Below are 17,714 nucleotides of genomic sequence, written 5' to 3' on the forward strand. Positions count from 1 at the left end.
AGAAAAAGAAAATGACAAGCTTAGGATTCTGTACCAGCCAAAACACCCCCCAAATATTAAAAGTGAAATAAAGACATGTTCAAACAAACAGGAAACCCGAGGATTTGGCACCAGTAGAGCCGCACTGAAATAAGACTTAAAGGGAGTTTTTCGGGAAAATAGTCCCAGACAGAAATATGAACATGCAAGAGGGAATAAAGAGCAGTGGAAAGGAAAATATAAATGAACAGCGACTATACAAAATAGTTAACTGTAGAGCTTCAGTTTTACAGATGGTGAAGTTCATGGTAATAGCAACAAACGATGGGAGGGAAGTAAATGGATTTTAAAGTCCTAAGCTTTAATTGGTATCAGCCAAGTAGTTAAAGTGATAATTTGCATGTTATAAGGTATAGTCCAACTACTAAAAATGGTTTTAAAATATAATTTAATTGAAGGAAAATGGAGCAATGTAAAAACATTTGATTAATTCAAAGAAATGCAAAATAACATAAAAATAGAACACAAATAAATGAAATTAGACCACCAACTTACACCATACACAAAAATAAACTCAGCATGGAAAAAAGACTTAAATATGAATCATGACGGCATAAAGTCCTAGAGGAGAACACAGGCAGGAAAACCTCAGAGACCCCACGCAGCAGTGTTCTCACCGACCAGTCCCCTGGGGCAAGGGATATAAAGGAAAGAATAAACAAATGGGACTGCATCAAATTAGAAAGCCTCTGCACAGCTAAAGAAAACATCAGAAAAATGAAAAGGGAACCAAATGTATGGGAAAATATATTTATCAATCATACCTTGGACAAGGTTTTTATCTCCAGAATATTTAAAGAATTCACATGACTCAACACCAGGAAGGCAAACAATCCAATTAAAAAAATGGGCAAAGGACCTGAATAGACGCTTCTAAGATGGACATACAGAGTTTGCATGGGCAAATGAAAGGATGGTCAGCATCACTAGCCACCAGAGTAATGCAAATTAAAACCACAATGAGGTACCGCTTCACACTGATGAGAATGGCCTTCATAAATAAATCAACAAACAACAAGTGCTGGCGCAGTTGTAGAGAAAAGGGAACCCTAGTGCACTGTTGGTGGGAATGCAGACTGGTGCAGCCACTGTGGAAAACAGTATGGAATTTCCTTAGAAAACTAAAAATGGAATTGCTATTTGATGCAGTGATTCCACTGCTGGGATTATACTCTAAGAATCCCAAAACACCAATTCAGAAGAACCTATGCACCCCGATGTTCATAGCAGTGCTATTTACAATACCCAAGTGCTGGAAATAGCCTAGATGCCCATCAGTAAATGACTGGATCAAAAAACTGGTACATTTACATAATGGAATACAATGCAGCAGAAAGAAAGAAGGAACTATCCTTTGCAACAGCATGAAAGAGCATTATGCTAAGTGAAATAAGCCAGACAGTGAAAGACACATACCATTTGATCTCACCTTTAAGTGGAACCTAATAGACAAAACAAACAAACAAGCAAAAAAAGAAGAACCAGACACATGGAAATAAAGAAAAATCTGACAGTGACCAGAGGGGAGGGTGATAACACGATAAGAACAAGAAGTGTCGAGTCAAAGACACGTACAAGGGACCCGTGGTCAAGGACAGTGGGGTGGAGATTTTCTCTAGGAGCGGATGTTGGCCCAGGCAGGGAAGAGCAATAGGGGGAAAAAATGGAGACAAATGTAACTGCACAACAATAAAATAAAACCTTACGAATTTAACAAAGAAGAAAAAATATAACAAATAGTGAATACACCAAAGTTTGTCAGTAGTTAAGTACAAAAGATTATATAAAATAAGTATTTGGGACTTTGGTCAAGATGACAGTGTAGGCAGACCTGTCTCATCAAAAGTATATCACATCACAAGTACAACTAAAATATATAACAACCATCACTCAGAACCATCAGAAATTTAACTGAATGAGTCTGACAACTACAGAATTAAACTGCATCCATCCAGACTTGGTGCAGACATGGAACATGCTGGTCCCATACCTGCATGCGATGGATGAAAATTTGGGAAGGATGTCTCAGGAGCAAGGAACCCAGCCCTGCACCAGCCCTCCCAGCCCAGGGTTCCAGGGCCAGGAAGATAAATCCCCACAACTTTTGGCTGCAAAAACCAGCAGGGATTGAGTCAGTAGAAGAAAATTCTGGAGTCCCAGGCAGTTCCTCTTAAGAACTGACACACAGACTCACCTACTCAGACTCACTCTCTCTGGGCTCCAACACTGAGGTAGAAGCTTGAAAAAAACCAGTGGCATACTGGGAGAAATAGCAGAGTCTAGCATCAAGGTGAGCAGAGGCCATTATCTCTTTTCTGAGCCCTCCCCCTATAGAGCCACTGAGTGTGCAAGCTGGTGCCATATCTGAGACTGCATCAACCTGGCCAGCACTGTTGGACCCACCTTGGAGATCCCCTGAGACTCTGTCCCACCCAACTTAAGGTCCCACCCATGCTGCTTTTCCCTATGAATGGCTGGTCTTGGCCCCTGCTTCACAGCTTACTAAATCCTCTCAAATAAGCAACACCTGGCTTCAGGGAGCCCCCCCAGGCCCAGCACTACCAGCAGCCAGCCTAGGTTCACAGCTTGGCTTCTCCTGGGAATCTCCAAGCTCAGCACAAGTAGCAACCATCTCAGATTGCTTTGTAACTCAGTGATCCCAGACAAAACATGAGTAGGGGCTGACCTTGGCCTGCATCACCCAGGAAATGTGAGAGCCAGTGCACCCAGTGGACAGCTATGGACCACATCAGAGCACCACCACCCTGTCCCTGCACAGCTGATCCTCCATGAAGGGCGAACGTTGGTGGTATGTGGTGACAGCCAATCCTTGCAGCTGAGTGGCCTGGGTAAATCCCACCCATTGGTGTGCCAACAGCAATCCAGACTCAACTACAACGGGAGGCTGTACTCAGTCCACATGGAGGGCACACCTCGACTTCTCAGCTTGAGTGACAGAGGAGGCTGTGCCACCAGACCCTGCAGGACACCTACCACATTTGGCCACACTACAGAGTCAAAAAAGCTCCATGTAATACATAGAGACAAATGCAGGGAGGCTGCCAAAATGACTAGACAAAGAAACATGGCCCAAATGGAAGAACAGATCAAAACTCCAGGAAAACAGCTAAACAAAATGGAGATAAGCAGTCTACCAGGTACAGAGTTCAAAACACTGGTTATGAGAATGCTCAAGAAACTTAGTGATGACCTCAATGGGATAAAAAAGATCCAGTCAGAAACGAAAGGTACACTAACTAAAATAAAGAACAATTTACAGGGAAACAGCTGTAGAGTTGTTGAAGCTGAGAATCAAATCAATGATTTGGAACATAAGGAAGCAAAAAACAACCAATCCGAACAACAAGAAGGAAAAAGGAATCCAAAAAAACAATACGATAAGCAGCCTCTGGGACAACTTCAAGTAATCCAACATTCACATCATAGGGGTGCGAGAAGAGAAAGAGCAAGAAATTGGAAATCTGAAAAAATAATGAAAGAAAACTTCCCTAAGGTGATGAAAGGAATAGACATGCAAGTCCAGGAGGCACAGAAAATCCCACACAAGATGGATGCAAAGAGGCCCACTCCAAGACACATCATAATCAAAATGCCAAAGGTTAAAGATAAAGACAGAATCTTTTTTTAATATAATTTTAATTTAATTCTTGTTCACGTACAGGTTTCTGTCTTATATTCCCAACCCTGCCCGCCCCCCGCCCCGTGCTCCCCGCCTCCCTCCCCTTTCCACCCCCCACCCTTAGTTATTGTCCATGTGTCCTTTATACTTGTTCATATGAGTCCATTCCCTTTTCCCCTATGATTCTCTCCCCTCTCCCCTCTGGACTCTGTCAGCCTGCTCTGTAATTTAGTGTCATTGGTCGTATTTTGCTTGCTTGTTTGTTTTGTTTAGATCCCTGTTAACAGTGAGATCATATGATATTTGTCTTTCACCGCCTGGCTTATTTCGCTCAGCATAATGCTTTCCAGTTCCATCCATGATGTTGCAAAGGGTAGTAGTTGTTCTTCCTTTCTGCGGCATAGAATTCCATTGTGTAAATGTACCATAGTTTTGTGATCCAGTCATTGACCGATGGACATCTAGGTTGCTTCCTAAAGACAGAATCTTAAAAGCAGCAAAAGAAAAGCAGTTACCTACAGAGGAGTTCCCATAAGACTGTCAGCTGATTTCTCAAAAGAAACTTTGCAGGCTAAAGGGGATTTGGCAAGAAATATTCAAAGTTATGAAAACAGGGACCTGCAGCCAAGATTGCTCTACTCAGTGAAGCTATCATTTAGAATTGAAGGGCAGTTAAAGAAATTCCCAGACAGGAAAAACTAAAGGAGTTAACCATCACTGCATTATCACTGCATTTTACCTTGTGTAATGAGCACTGTCTGCCCAAGTTTTTTAAGAAAAATAAGGATGTGCATTATACATGGGTAGTACTAGATCCTGAGTGCACATTATACATGGGAGCACATGATACACAGCAAAATGTGGTATATGAAATGTCAAAGGGACTTCTTAAGAAAAAGAAGAAGGAAAGGCAGATAAAGTACTTCCCAGGAAAGGTCAGTTTAAAGGAGTTCATTATCACCAAGCCTTTATTATATGAAATGTTAAAAGGACCTATCTTTAAAGAAGATCAAATCTATGAACAGTGAGATGACAACAAACTTGCAACTATCAACAACTGAACCTAAAAAACAAAACCAAACTAGGCAAACAATTAGAACAGGAATAGAATCACATAAATGAAGATCACATGGAGGATTATCAGTGGGGGAGGGGAGGGGAAGAATGGGAGAAAAGGTACAGGGATTAAAGCATAATTGTTGAGCGCGGGCCTTCGAACCAAAGGGTCACTGTTTCAGTTCCCAGTCAGGGCACATGCCTGCTCTGCAGGCCGGGTCCCAGAAGGGGCCGTGCAAGAGGTAACCACACACTGATGCTTCACTCCCCGCTTCCTTCCTTCCTTCCCTTCTCTCTAAAAATAAATAAATAAATAAAAATCTTTTTTTTTAAAGCATAACTGGTAGGTACAAAATAGACAAGGGGAAGTTAGGAATAGTATAGGAAGTGGAGAAGCCAAAGAGCTTACACACACGACCCGTGGATGTGAACAGTGGCAGGGGGATTGCCTAGGGAGTGGGGGTACTTGGTGGAGGGGGGCAAAGGGGAAAAAATTAGGACAACTGTAATAGCATAATAAAATGTCATTCAAAAGAAAAAAGATTATATAATTTAGTATAGAGTAGATTTTTTTAATCCAACTATGTAGTGCTTATCAGAGAAACATTTTAATTATTAGGTACAGTGGGTTGAAAGTACAAAGATAGAAAATATCATGTGTACATTTTTTTTTAAAGCTGGTACAACTACACTCGTTAGACAAAATAAACTTGGAAGCAACAAGCATTACTAGAGTTAGAAGGGCTAAAATGAAGGGTTGATAATGGTAAATGTTAGTAATGGTGCAGAGCAACCAGAACTGTTATAATTGTTGGTGGGAATGTAACACAGTGTATACAGTCATTTTGGAAAACACTTTGGTAGTCTATTAAATGTAAAGCATACATGACCCAGTGATTTTACTGCTGTTTATTACAGAGATATGAAAACATGTCCACAAAATCCTTGTTTAAAAAAGTGTTCACAACAGCCCTGGCTGGTGTAGCTCAGTGGATTGAGCGCAGGCCTGCGAACCACACGAATGTGATTCAATTCCCAGTCAGGGCACATGCCTGGGTTGCAGGCCAGTTCCCAGCAGGGGACTCAGGAGAGGCAACTATACACTGATATTTCTTTCCTCTCCTTCCCTTCCTCTCTAAAGATGAATAAATAAAATCTAAAAAAAAATTTTTATGTTCACACCAGATTTATTCAGAATAGCCGATATACCTAGAAACAGCGGAATGCCCACCAGGAGAAGACTAGATAAACAATGGGATATTTATACAGTGGGTACTATCCAGCAAGGAAGATCCAACATCTGTATTGATGAATTTTTAAAATATGCTAATAGAAGACGTTGGGCACACAGAAAAGTGCATAGTGAATGATCCCAGCTCTGAAATTCTAGCACAAGCAAAAGTAACCTATGGTTCTAGAAATCAGATCAGCAATTGCTTCGTGGGCAGAACAGGTTGCCTGGGATGCAGTTTGAAAGGACTTTCTGGAGTATTGGAAATTTTCTGTCTTTAAATAATAGTCAAAAACTAAATGTTACACTTAAGAGCTGAGTATTTCTCTCTGTGTAAATTACACCTGTTTTCTTTTTAATGAAGTTTAAATAAATATTTTAGGCCACCCCAAACTGAAAGATGCATATTGCCAACAGACTTGCACTAAAAATCACTAGGGAGATTATTTTGGGCAGAAGGAAAACTATCCCAGATGGAAACTCAGAAATACAGGAAAGAGTGAAGACCAACAGGATGGGTAAATATTAAATGTAAAAGACTATGACTATACAAAATAATAGCAGTAGTGTCTTCTGAGGTTAAAATTCATGACAACAGTAATTCACTAGGCGGAAGGGGGCTGCACTGACCACCCCGAAGGGGGCTGCACTGACCACCGTCGGGAGCTTTGTGTCTGGTCAGGCAGGCCACACGCGGGGATGTCACTCAGAGGACGAGTGAGGAGGAAGCCAAACAGGCCCAGGTGTGTACCTCCCTAGACAAGTGTGACCTTGAAAACATGACTAGGCAAAGGCATTGTGAGAAAGAAAGTTATAGGTTAATCTCATTTGTGAATTTTTTAGGTATCAAAACCATTAGCAAAATAGTAACAGACTGAATCCAAAGTCATCTTTTTCAGATGCAACTTGACCAATTTGGGTTTATCCCAGATATACAAAAATGGTTTAACTTTTGAAAAATCTTACATTTACCAAATTAAAGAAGAAAAACTATGAAGTCATTTAATTAGATTGCATTTGATAGAATACCATTCATGATGTAAAGCTCATGCAGATTAGAATAGACAACTTCCTTAATCTGATTAGAATAATCAGCAAGACATCTGCATCAAAGATGATTCTTAATGGGGGAAATATTTAAACTAATTCTTTGAAATCAGGAAAAACATTGTATATCATCACTTTTTTTCAGCCTTACACTGAAGGTAGGTCCTAGCAAGTACAAGCAAGACAAAGAATATTCAGAAATAACACGATCATCTACATAGCAAACCCAAAAGAATCTACAAATCGTTAGCAATATCATTTTTACCAAGATGGCTGCCTGTAAAGTCAATAATTAAATGTTCATTTCTGTACAGCAGCAAAAAATATTAGGAAAATAATTTTTAAATATATTTGCATTGATATAGAAATAAGTTCCCAATAATAAATTGAACAAAAAATTTGTAAGATTTTATGCAGGAAGTGATAAAACCTTATTGAAAGGCATTTTGAAACACCTGAGCAAGCAGGTATATGGTGTTCAGGATGAGAGGACGCGTCATAAGCATGTCAGCTTTCTCTGTTTGATTGGTGTAGAAGCAGTGCTGTCATTTTTCTAAAATCAACAGTATCTTTGTGGCATTTGAAAAGCATATCTTTACATGGAAGGGTAAGAAACAGGCATGATACCCTTGAAAAGAATAAGGTTGTCAGAACTGCCTTTTATAAAAAATGGTAAGACATTATGCCCTTAGATCAAGAACAAGCTGAAGTCACTAGCAGAACTACACAGAAAGACCAGAACAGGCTCATGTGTACAACGGTGAAAGACCAGTGGGAAGAAGAGGACTATTCAGGAAGCTGTGCTGGCGTGGTTACTTAGTTATTACCCCACACAAAAAAATCAATTCCATGTGAATTAAGTATCAAAACTCAGGTATCAAAAACTAAACTCTAAAAATTAGAATAAAATGTGGGAGATACTCTCTCTGGCCTTACAGTACAAGAAGGTTTTTTTAAAAAGATAATAAAAATATTATATATAAAGAAAATGTTAATAAGTTCAACTACACTTAAGTTTAAGGTTTCTTAAAGATGTTTTGCCCTGACACATGGGACTTGGTTGGGCGCAGTCCTGCAGAGCGAAAGGTCGCCAGTTCAGTTCCGGTCGGGGTGCATGGCTGGCTCATGAGTCCAGTCCCTGGCTGGGGCACACACGAGGGACAGCAGGTCCATGTTTCCTTCCTGCATCAGTGTTCCTCTCCTTTTTCTCCCTACCATCCCCCTCTCTAAAAATAAAGAAATAAAATCTTTTTCAAGATGTTTTTAAATTAAAGAGGTAAGCCTGAGTGGGAGAAAATATATGTAACACGCTTAACCTATAAGGCTTAATATCTTAATAAAATACATTTTATTTATTTACATGTATATAAAATTATGAGAAAGATAAATAAAACAAAATGCATACAAGATATTAGCAGATATTTCGTAGCAAAAAAATAGGTATATATGACCAATATATACGGAGAAACAATTCTCAATTTCATTAGTAATCAGAAAATGTGAATTAAAACCCCTACTGATAATAACCAAGGATTAGAAAGGAAGTCGATTAAGGAGTGCTTTTAAGCATTGCTGATGAGATAGCAGATAGTCAACACCTTTCCGAAACATTGGCATTATCTTGTTAGGTTGGATGTATCTTGTTGGGTTGGATGTATCTTGTTGGGTTGGATGTATCTTGTTGGGTTGGATGTATCTTGTTAGGTTGCGTGTCCTGTGACCTAGCAGTTTCACTCTGAGGTACTCTAGAGGAAGAAACTCTGTGCGTCTATTTGCAACAGGAGATTTAAAAACAGGAAAGGACTCAAACCCCTATCTACAGAACATGAATAAGTACATTATAGTGTATTCCCTTGATGGACATTTAATTGTGTGGCAAGGAAATTGAACAAAAGCGACATACAACATGGATGAATCTTATGAAATAGTGTGTTGAGTAAAAATCCCAAGACCCAGTAGACTGCTTAAATGTATTACACCATTTTTGTAACACACAGGAAGAAGTAAACGAAGTATTATGTTGTTGAAGCAAATGTGTGTACGTGATGGAACAGTGTTTATACAGTGGAGTGACAAACATGGCATCTAGGGTAGGGTGTGCCCCCGGGAGAAAGGCCAGGGGCTGGAATGGCGTAAGGGATGCAAGTTCTTTGTCTATAGGGTGGCAGTTTGGGGGTTACTCATCATTTTGTGCTTTACTGCATAAGTATGTTTTATATAGTAACATGCAATATGCATAATGCAAATACACCCTTTTGTATGTGTCAAATACTGGCAGTAAAGATAATTTTATTTTTTAATAAAGAGTCCTTTGGGGAAGCCAGTCTAGGGGTCCAGTCACTAAGAAGGAGGAACGAGTGAGGCTAGCTTCAGATCTCTCCGCAGCAACGTCCTTGCCAAGGGGGGGCAGAGCAGTGCTGACACGTCGTTCCAGGCGGGAACGAGCGTGATTTTGTACCTAGTCAGCTGTCCTTCGGGGTGGAGGGCTGCAGAGAGTTTGGAACACACACGACTGTTTTAGTTTGCTAGGGCTACCATAACCAAAGTACCACAGACTAGGTGGCTTAAACAGGAGAAATTTGTCTTTCCACAATTCTGGAGGCTGCAAGACAGGATCCAGGCACCAGGAGGGTTGGTGTCCTCTGCGTCCTCTTTGGCTTGTAAAAGGCTGACTTCTGGATGCCTCTTCACATGGTCATCCCTTGTACACACGACCCCGGTGTGTGTCTTTTCTGCACATCCTTCACACACTTCCACTCAGATTGCACTAGGGCACCATAGAAATGGTCTCATTTTAACTTAATCGCATCTTTAAAGATCTTATCTCCAAATACAAGGTGCATTCTGAGGTACTAGAGGTTGAGACCTCAAATAGGAATTTTGTGGGGAACACATATCAGCCCATAACAATCTTATTCCTGTGGACTCTTGTTGAGGAGACTACTTGAAAATGAACATCAGCCCTGGCTGGTGTGGCTCGGTGGATTGAGTGTGGGCTTGCAAACGGAAGGGTTGCTGGTTTGAGTCCCAGCAGGGCACATGCCTGGGTTGTAGGCCAGGTCCCCAGTAGGGGGCGTGCGAGAGGCAACCACACATTGATGTGTCTCCCCTTCCCCTCTCTCTAAAAAAATAAATACAGTCTTTTCTTAAAAAAAGAATTTGAATATCAGTCAACCAGGAGATGATTGGGGAAGCCACAGAAAAGCTTGTGTCGGTGATCAATGAATGTATTTAACTGCAAAACCAACACAAAACAAAGCTGGAAAATAAGATGACAGGACAAAATAAATTATAAATGCTCTGACAATGAAGAATGATAAAATTACAAAAAAATAGACTGGAGAAAAGAAATAAGCTAGGAAGCATGGTAAGTTTTCTGATTGCCTCATCTATAATTGCTGGGAGTTAGAGACCATCCATTAAAAAAGGCAAACAAAATAGGAAAATCCAAAATTAGACCTAAATTAAATGCTAGAATGTTATCTATGGTAAAGGCAGCATCTTAGTGTGGGGAGAGATGAATTATTCATTAAATATTATTGGGACAACTTAGTGGCCATTTGGAAAGAAAAAAATGGAGCCCTATTATTTACACCAAGTTAAATTTCAAGTGGATCAAAAATTTGTGAAAAATTGAACTATAAAAGTTATATAAAGTTTCCTGATAATCTTGAACTAAACAAGACCTTTCTAATTAAAACTAAAATTCCAGGAGTCATCAGAGATAAATTAATAAATTGGACTGTGTAGAAATCAAAACCTACACCACATAAGCATCATAAGTTCAAAGCTGGACTTCAGAAAACTGAAGGAATGTACCTGTGAATTGTATCACAGGCACTGGACTAATCTTCCTGCCATATAAAGGGGTTTCTCAAACAGATAAGGTAAAAACCTCACAGAAAATTAACAAAATGTAACAACAGATACTTCACAGAAAAATATGAAAGGATGTCCAATATGAAATGATCAGCTCCACTCATAAGAAGAAATACAGATTTAAACCACACTTGTCACTGTCAAAGGTCCAAAGGTTTGATGACACCAGGGGGGGGCTACAGGAAGCAGGGGTGCATTTCTGGTGGGACACTAGCGTGTCACAATCCTGTGGGAACTATGTGGGGTGTCCCTCATAGCATTCCACTCCTGGCAGTGTATCCTGCAAATGCACCTGCACGAATGCAGGGTTACACCTGGGCGGGTGGTTGATGCGGCGTTATTTACAATAGTAATAACTGGGGGAGAGGAATATTCACTAATAAGGGTCTAGTTTAATAAACAATGGCGCATCCATACGATGAAATACTGTCCAGTTGAGAAGAGAATAAGGGATAAAGATCTCCAAGTTGTACTGTTTAGTGAGGAAAGCAAGATGCAGGTGACTGTTACCTCTTCCATATGTAGTAAGGAATGTAAGAAAAGAGTGGGGGCGTAACTCTGTATTCATAATTTCTTGTATAAAACAGAAAACCCTAGAAGGTTGCATAAGAAACTAAAACGTGTTTACTGATGCACAGTAGAGACGAGGGTGGGAGGGAGACTTTTCACATCATAACTGTATAATTTCCAGGTTTTGAAATACGTAATGAGTTAGGTGTTCAAAAAGTCAAGTAAATGTAAATTATAAAGAACATGGAACCCTGGCTGGTGTTGCTCAGTGGAATGAGTGCCAGCCTGCAAACCAAAGGGTCGCCAACTAGATTCCCAGTCAGGGCACATGCCCGGTTCCCAGCCAGGTCCCCAGTTGGCGGTGTGCAAGACACAACTGAACTATAGATCTCTCCATTGGTGTTTCTCTCCCTCTCCTCCTTCCATTCCTCTCTCTCTAAAAACACAGTAAATCTTTAAAAAGAAAAGAACATGGACATGAACTCTAGGTCTGCTATTTAGTAGTTGAGTGAATTTGGACAAGACACTCCTCTGAATCATAGTTTTCTCATCTCTAAAAAGGCTGAAATAGTAGAATCAAGCTCATAAGATTGTTATTAGGATTAATAAGAGGATGAACATAAGGTGCATTGCAGGGTGCCAACACCTAGTAAACACTCAGTTAAATGGTTATTAACTCATTTTTTAAATTTATTTTAGAGAGAGAAACATTGATTTATTGTTCCACTTTGTGTGTTCATTGGTTGATTCTTGTATGTGCCCTGACCAGGGATCGAACCTGCAACCTTGGTGTATCTGGACGCCAAGGGCCAGGGCCTCACGTTATTGTTCTTGACCTTGGTAGAAAATTAGCATGTTAAGACCTCAGCTGTAGTTGGCCATTCCTCTGCAGAACCAGACATCCTGGGTCCTCTCCAGCATGGCTGCCCTCTACTGGAGAGTGAAAGGCCAAGGCAAGAAGGCCATCGACTGCCTGCGCCAGGCCCTCCACTATGCGCCCCACCAGATGAAGGTGAGTGGGACTGCGACGCGGCACATCTCTGTCCCTGGGTCCCCATTGCCTGGTGGTTTATTCAGAGGTTTGGCCAGTAAAGTGGCAGAAGCCTAGGACAAGGCAGAAGAACATGTGATCGCCCTCTCTGCCTCGGCACGCTGGAACGTGCGGAAGGGCTTCAGGGTCACCCTGAGAGGTCACGTCCTTCAGTGCCCCTCCTACTGCAGGCAGGCCACCGCTCCACGGGTGGTTCTGGATTTAGCTGCCCCCGGGCCTGGAGGCCTGTGATACTTGATTCGCTTATGCTCCTGACTTAAGCTTGCTTCCAGACTCAGAAACAGGCACATTTCCATTCCTTCACATACATCAGCTAGTTCCTGTTCTTTGTCCGACTTCACCTTTCACAGACACACACACATGCACACAACCTCCACACACAAACACAAGGCAGCTAACCCCCTGTGGGGGGTCAACATCAAGCTTTTCCAAAAAGTCAGTTATTTTTATAACTGAGAATTTACCATTTTTTAACAGAACATTTGTACCCATGTGTGCTGAAAGCCGTGTTAACCTCCAGACCTTATCCTTCCTCAGCACAGCTGACGTCTTTGTGCATAGGCCTGGGAGCGTAGGGGGTGGGGAGAGGCACGGGCTTCCTGGTCGGCGTTGCCGAGTGCTCACTGCAGCGCCGCCTCTCGCTGGCTCTGTGACCTTAGGCCAGTTACTCAACCTCTGCAACCTCTCGCACTGTTGTGCACTCTTATGGGTGTCCACTTAGGACAAAGACGGGTCCGTTTTTCTTGTTTCTTCTGTATCTCCTGTACAGTGTGATATAGATGCTAAATAAATATTTTGTGATGATAATGTTGCTGCTGTTTCAGCCCACCATCCTGTGCTCTGTACTGTCAGGCAGTAGGGAAGGAAGGGCTAAGACTCTAGTAGATCGAGGGTCAGAAAACTTTCTGCAAAGGGTCAGATGGGAAGAAATTTAGCCATGGCAAGCCTGACAGCCTCTGTTCTGCTGTGGTAACATACAACAGCCACGGAAGTACATAAAGGAATAGGAATGATTGTGTTTTAGTAAAACATTACCAAAACAGGCAGCAGGCTGGGTACAGCCTGTGGGCCAAAGTTTGCCAGTCCTTGCTTCAGGTGGTCCAGTGGTCACTGCAGAAAATACTTTTGCTCCATGACAGCATGACAAAGTGTGGCCCGTGGACAGGTGTCAGCCCATTAACTGATTATTACCAACCTGAAATGAGGCAAGGAGCGTGCAGCAGATGTAAACCAACACCTTCACTCGGCAGGTTGTTTGCTCAGCTCAAGTTTCTGTTCCGCTTGTGCTTTGAGGCAAGACTCTGTGTGAAAGCAGTAATGCACTGGTCTAGACTCGTATTCCGGTGCGAGCTTCTTACCTGGCACAGGCCAGCAGCAAACAGCAGACTAGCACATCCTCGAGCTGCCCTCCCTCGTTCACCAGGAAACGTCAGCTGCGTTGTTTATGGTCACAAAAAGCAAGAAGGAAGGCTCAGACACCTGTGTTCTTCCCGTCTCGCCATTCTCCTTCCTCCCCCAGGACGTGCCCCTGATTAGCCTGGCCAACATCCTGCACAACGCCAAGCTCTGGAACGACGCCGTCATCGTGGCCACCATGGCGGTGGAGATCGCGCCGCACTTTGCTGTGAACCACTTCACGCTGGGCAACGTCTACGTGGCCATGGTGAGGCTGGCGCGGGGGCAGAGAGCCCCGTTCTGCCGCCTCTCGGTGGCGCCTCTCTGGTTTCAAAACTCATTTGACTATGTCAGTATCCTCGCTGTTCTGTAAGTTTTGTGTCCAAAACCACTCACTCCGCCAAAGGTATATTTTATGAATACGGGGTTTGTGCGTTTTTAAAAACAGTAAGTAAATTCGTCAAAGTACTTGCAGCTGTGTGGTTCACCGTGAGTTGAACACTAATCGCAGAGTCAGATGCACCTCCAGTTTCCTGGAGACACCACCTAGCAGTCCCCTCGGACACAGGCACACTCCTGCCCCCTTCAGGTTGGGCCGGGCACCTGCCATTGCACTTGGTGCCCTGTGCCTATTTCTCTTGCCGTATTTTCACCTTGTTTTATGTTTTGAGTTAAGCATTTGTCTCTTTCCCCTAGACCAGGAGCTCCTTAGAGAAAAAGCACTGCTCTTCATCTCCCTGTTCCCAGCAGGAGCAGTGTTTGGCACACAGTAGGTGCTCACCAAATGTTCAGTGAATGATGAAATGACACACCCATCATCCAGAACCCTCATTCTGGTCAGAAACAAGGACTGATTTCAGAACTTAAAATTCTAGGGGTCCCCCCAGAAGTTGTCATAACAAAATTTAACATGAGAATTGTGCCACCGCTCCATCCGAAACTTGGTGCCCCATCAGAGGGCTATCCCCAGGGTGTGCGCACCGAAGGCTCACAGAACGAGCAGCTTCTGGCTGAGTTTCATGAGTCTCCTTTACCCCAAAGGTAGGGAGTATAATGTGGCCAGGGATTTCCCTCTCTTCTTCTTAAAACTGAAGATTCTGTTTTCGTCCCCAGCAAGTGTGAAAATTTCTACCCCTTAATGAGGATTTCTGTCTCTCGTTTGGCTAAAAGGAGTCATTCAGCCACTTGGTCTGAGCTCTTCTTTGAGACCATTAGACGTCTAAGTAAAAGACAGACACCTTCAGTGTAGCAGTGATGGTTCCCAAACTGCGCCCAGGCATTTTTAACCCTCACCTGAGGGCATGATCACTGATACTAGAGAGGGCAGGAGAGAAACATCAGTGTGAGAGAGAAACATCCATTGGCTGGCTGTCTCTCGCATGTGCCCCAGCTGGGACCGAACCCACAACCCAGGGACGCGCCCTGACGGGGAATCAAACCTGCAACCCTTTCGGTTTACAGGGTAATGCTCCAGCCAACCGAGCCACACCAGCCAGGGCCATGTTCATATTTTTAAATGTTAGGGAGAACAAAAACCTGTTTCAGAATGTACAAATCTAATTGAGATACCTGACTTGACTTCCACGTTTCCAGCAGAATGTTCAGGCCGAGGAATAATTAGCATCTGTCAGGTGGCTCCTGTGAGGACTGAGTGGGAGGGGTTCACAGAGCACCCACTCGGCGCTGGCACACAGCAGGCACTCAGCAGTGTGAGCTCTCACTGTCCCCGGCAGGAGTGTTCCCCTCGTGGTCAGATCTCCCTTGTAAATGGTCTCCCCTCTCCCTGTGCATCGTGGGCTCCGCCGTGGTTTTCTCTGTGAGTTGTAGTTGGGGTTGGAGGTAGTCATTTCCCCCCAGGCCTCAGAGTTTTTCTCAGCCATTTAGATCCATTGAGAAAGTACCGGAGATCGTCACTCACGCAGAGGTGCTTTTTGACAGCGGGGAGGTGGTGGGGAGAGTCTGAATGTATCTTTGGTCTGGTGGCCGTGCCCCCTCACATTTGCCCCTTTGCCCCTCGCAGGAGGAGTTTGAAAAGGCGCTGCTGTGGTACGAGTCGACTCTGAAGCTGCAGCCTGAGTTTGTCCCGGCCAAGAACCGGATCCAGACCATCCAGTGTCACTTAATGCTGAAGAAGGGGCGACGTTCTCCTTAGTGCACCCCTCCTTTCTCTTTCTCTTCTGCTCCTAAAAAAAAAAAAAAAAAGAATAAGAAACCAATCATTGTCAGTATCTACTTTTAATGATGTGTGAAAATAACTGAGTAAGACTTATAACAGGACTTTTACGTATGTGGGAATCAGTTTTTGTTCGTAAGCTCCTCCTTCTTCCCCCAGCCAACCTCAGAAACACAGATTTCTTAAAGGAAAATGCAGCTTAATATGTTGTGTAAATACTGAGCCAAGACATTTCTGGAGCCGTGCTCTGTGTCCAGAACCTCGAGGCCCTTGGGGCTGTTCTCAGTGGTACAGCCAGCCTCCCCCTCCTCAGTGAGGGCAAACCACACGCGCATCCTCTGCTTCCTGTCTAGCCTCCGTGGTCGGTGGAAGTGCAGAAGCCCCTGGTGCCCCTCGGGGAGAGCAGCACCTTGCTCTCCGTTAGCTCTCCGTGCTGTCCCGGTCTTGCCCATTCCATGCTGCTACGTCACAGACTCTCAGAGGTAGCTTGCAGGGGAGGAAGGGGAAAATGATTTTTAACACAAAATATTTACAACAGCAAAATCCCTTAGGATCACCTGACCTTTGTGATGTTATTTATGTTGGGGAGGGAGGGGGGCTGAGAAGGGGCGGTCAGCAGTGTGCAACATCTGTATCATTTGTACTTTAATTGCAAATCATGAGGACACCAATAAGTTGAAATCCTATATAACAGGTTTATATATATAGAATATGTATATTTGAAGCCCTCTGCAGACTGAGTCTGTGGTTTACTAATTCTCTGTCTGCTGTGTTACCCATCTTGGAATAAGGTGTGAATGCAGCCCCCTGTCCCCGAGGTCTTCAGACTTAGCTCCTCAGGAGAGTGGTGAGCAGGGCTGAGTGTCTCCCTACAAAGCCGTTACCTGTGGTCCCAGGAGAATCAGGAACTTCGGCCATTTTGGAATCTTCAAGGGCACATACTGAGAACAAAATTAAAGTTGTTTATGAGCAAAACTGTTCTGTAGTGTGGTTATTCTTTAGAACCAGGCTGACTCGGACAGCTGGGAAGCCTGCCCATAACTCTGGATCTGATCCTCAAGGCCTAGCTAGGTTGCCTTTCTCTCTCGTTCCGTAACAGCAAGGGGAGCGGAGAAACAGTCCCTCACTGGGCTTTGTAGTCGATGGACTTACTAGCAGGAGACCTCTGACCAGGAAAGCAGCAGAATCAGCAGACATTCAGAGGTGGGTCTGCAACTGACCTTCCCAGAAACGGAAGAGTGATGTGGGCCACCAAGTCACATCCCCTCAGGTGAGCCCTGATTCAGACATTCACCCCAGTAAGCATCACAGAGGGCCTTGGTGAGGATCACATGAGTGTAAAACGGCCTCCCCTTCAGGACGGGACTCCCACTGAGGACAGGAGTTCTGTGGACTCTCCAAGAACACCAGTTGTCCCAGATGCAGGGTCAGGGATCTCGGTGCATTTGGTTCTCGCACGGACTACGTAAGTACCGAGAGGCAGGTGGGCAGTCAGCCATCCCTGTGACCTCTGTCCTTTATGCCGCCAGAGTCCAACTAATTCCAAACAGTTTGATCAGATGTGCTCTGAGAATGAGCTCGTTCACCGCTAATAAAGGGAGCCTTCAATCACTCACCAGATATTTATGAATTAAGGTGCTTCCCCACTTCCTCACAACTTGGTGTTTAGTTTCTTGAGACACTCAATAGTTGT

General features: G+C 43.4%; 1 protein-coding gene across 2 annotated transcripts in view; it reads left to right on the plus strand.

Moving 5' to 3' along the window:
* TTC17 (tetratricopeptide repeat domain 17) overlaps window positions 1–16,995 on the plus strand; it is a 97,307-nt gene extending 80,312 nt beyond the window's left edge. For both annotated transcript variants that reach the window (XM_037069084.1, XM_037069083.1), the window contains 3 exons: window positions 12,295–12,414; window positions 13,973–14,116; window positions 15,869–16,995. In XM_037069084.1, coding sequence (XP_036924979.1) covers window positions 12,295–12,414; window positions 13,973–14,116; window positions 15,869–16,000 — 396 coding nt within the window. In that variant the 3' untranslated portion in view covers window positions 16,001–16,995. The remainder of the gene's footprint in view (window positions 1–12,294; window positions 12,415–13,972; window positions 14,117–15,868) is intronic.
* The last annotated feature ends 719 nt before the right edge of the window (window positions 16,996–17,714 follow it).

The sequence above is a fragment of the Sturnira hondurensis genome, unplaced genomic scaffold (assembly GCF_014824575.4).
Source record: "Sturnira hondurensis isolate 20B ecotype Veracruz unplaced genomic scaffold, ASM1482457v3 Scaffold0018399, whole genome shotgun sequence".
Classification (NCBI taxonomy): Eukaryota; Metazoa; Chordata; class Mammalia; order Chiroptera; family Phyllostomidae; genus Sturnira; species Sturnira hondurensis.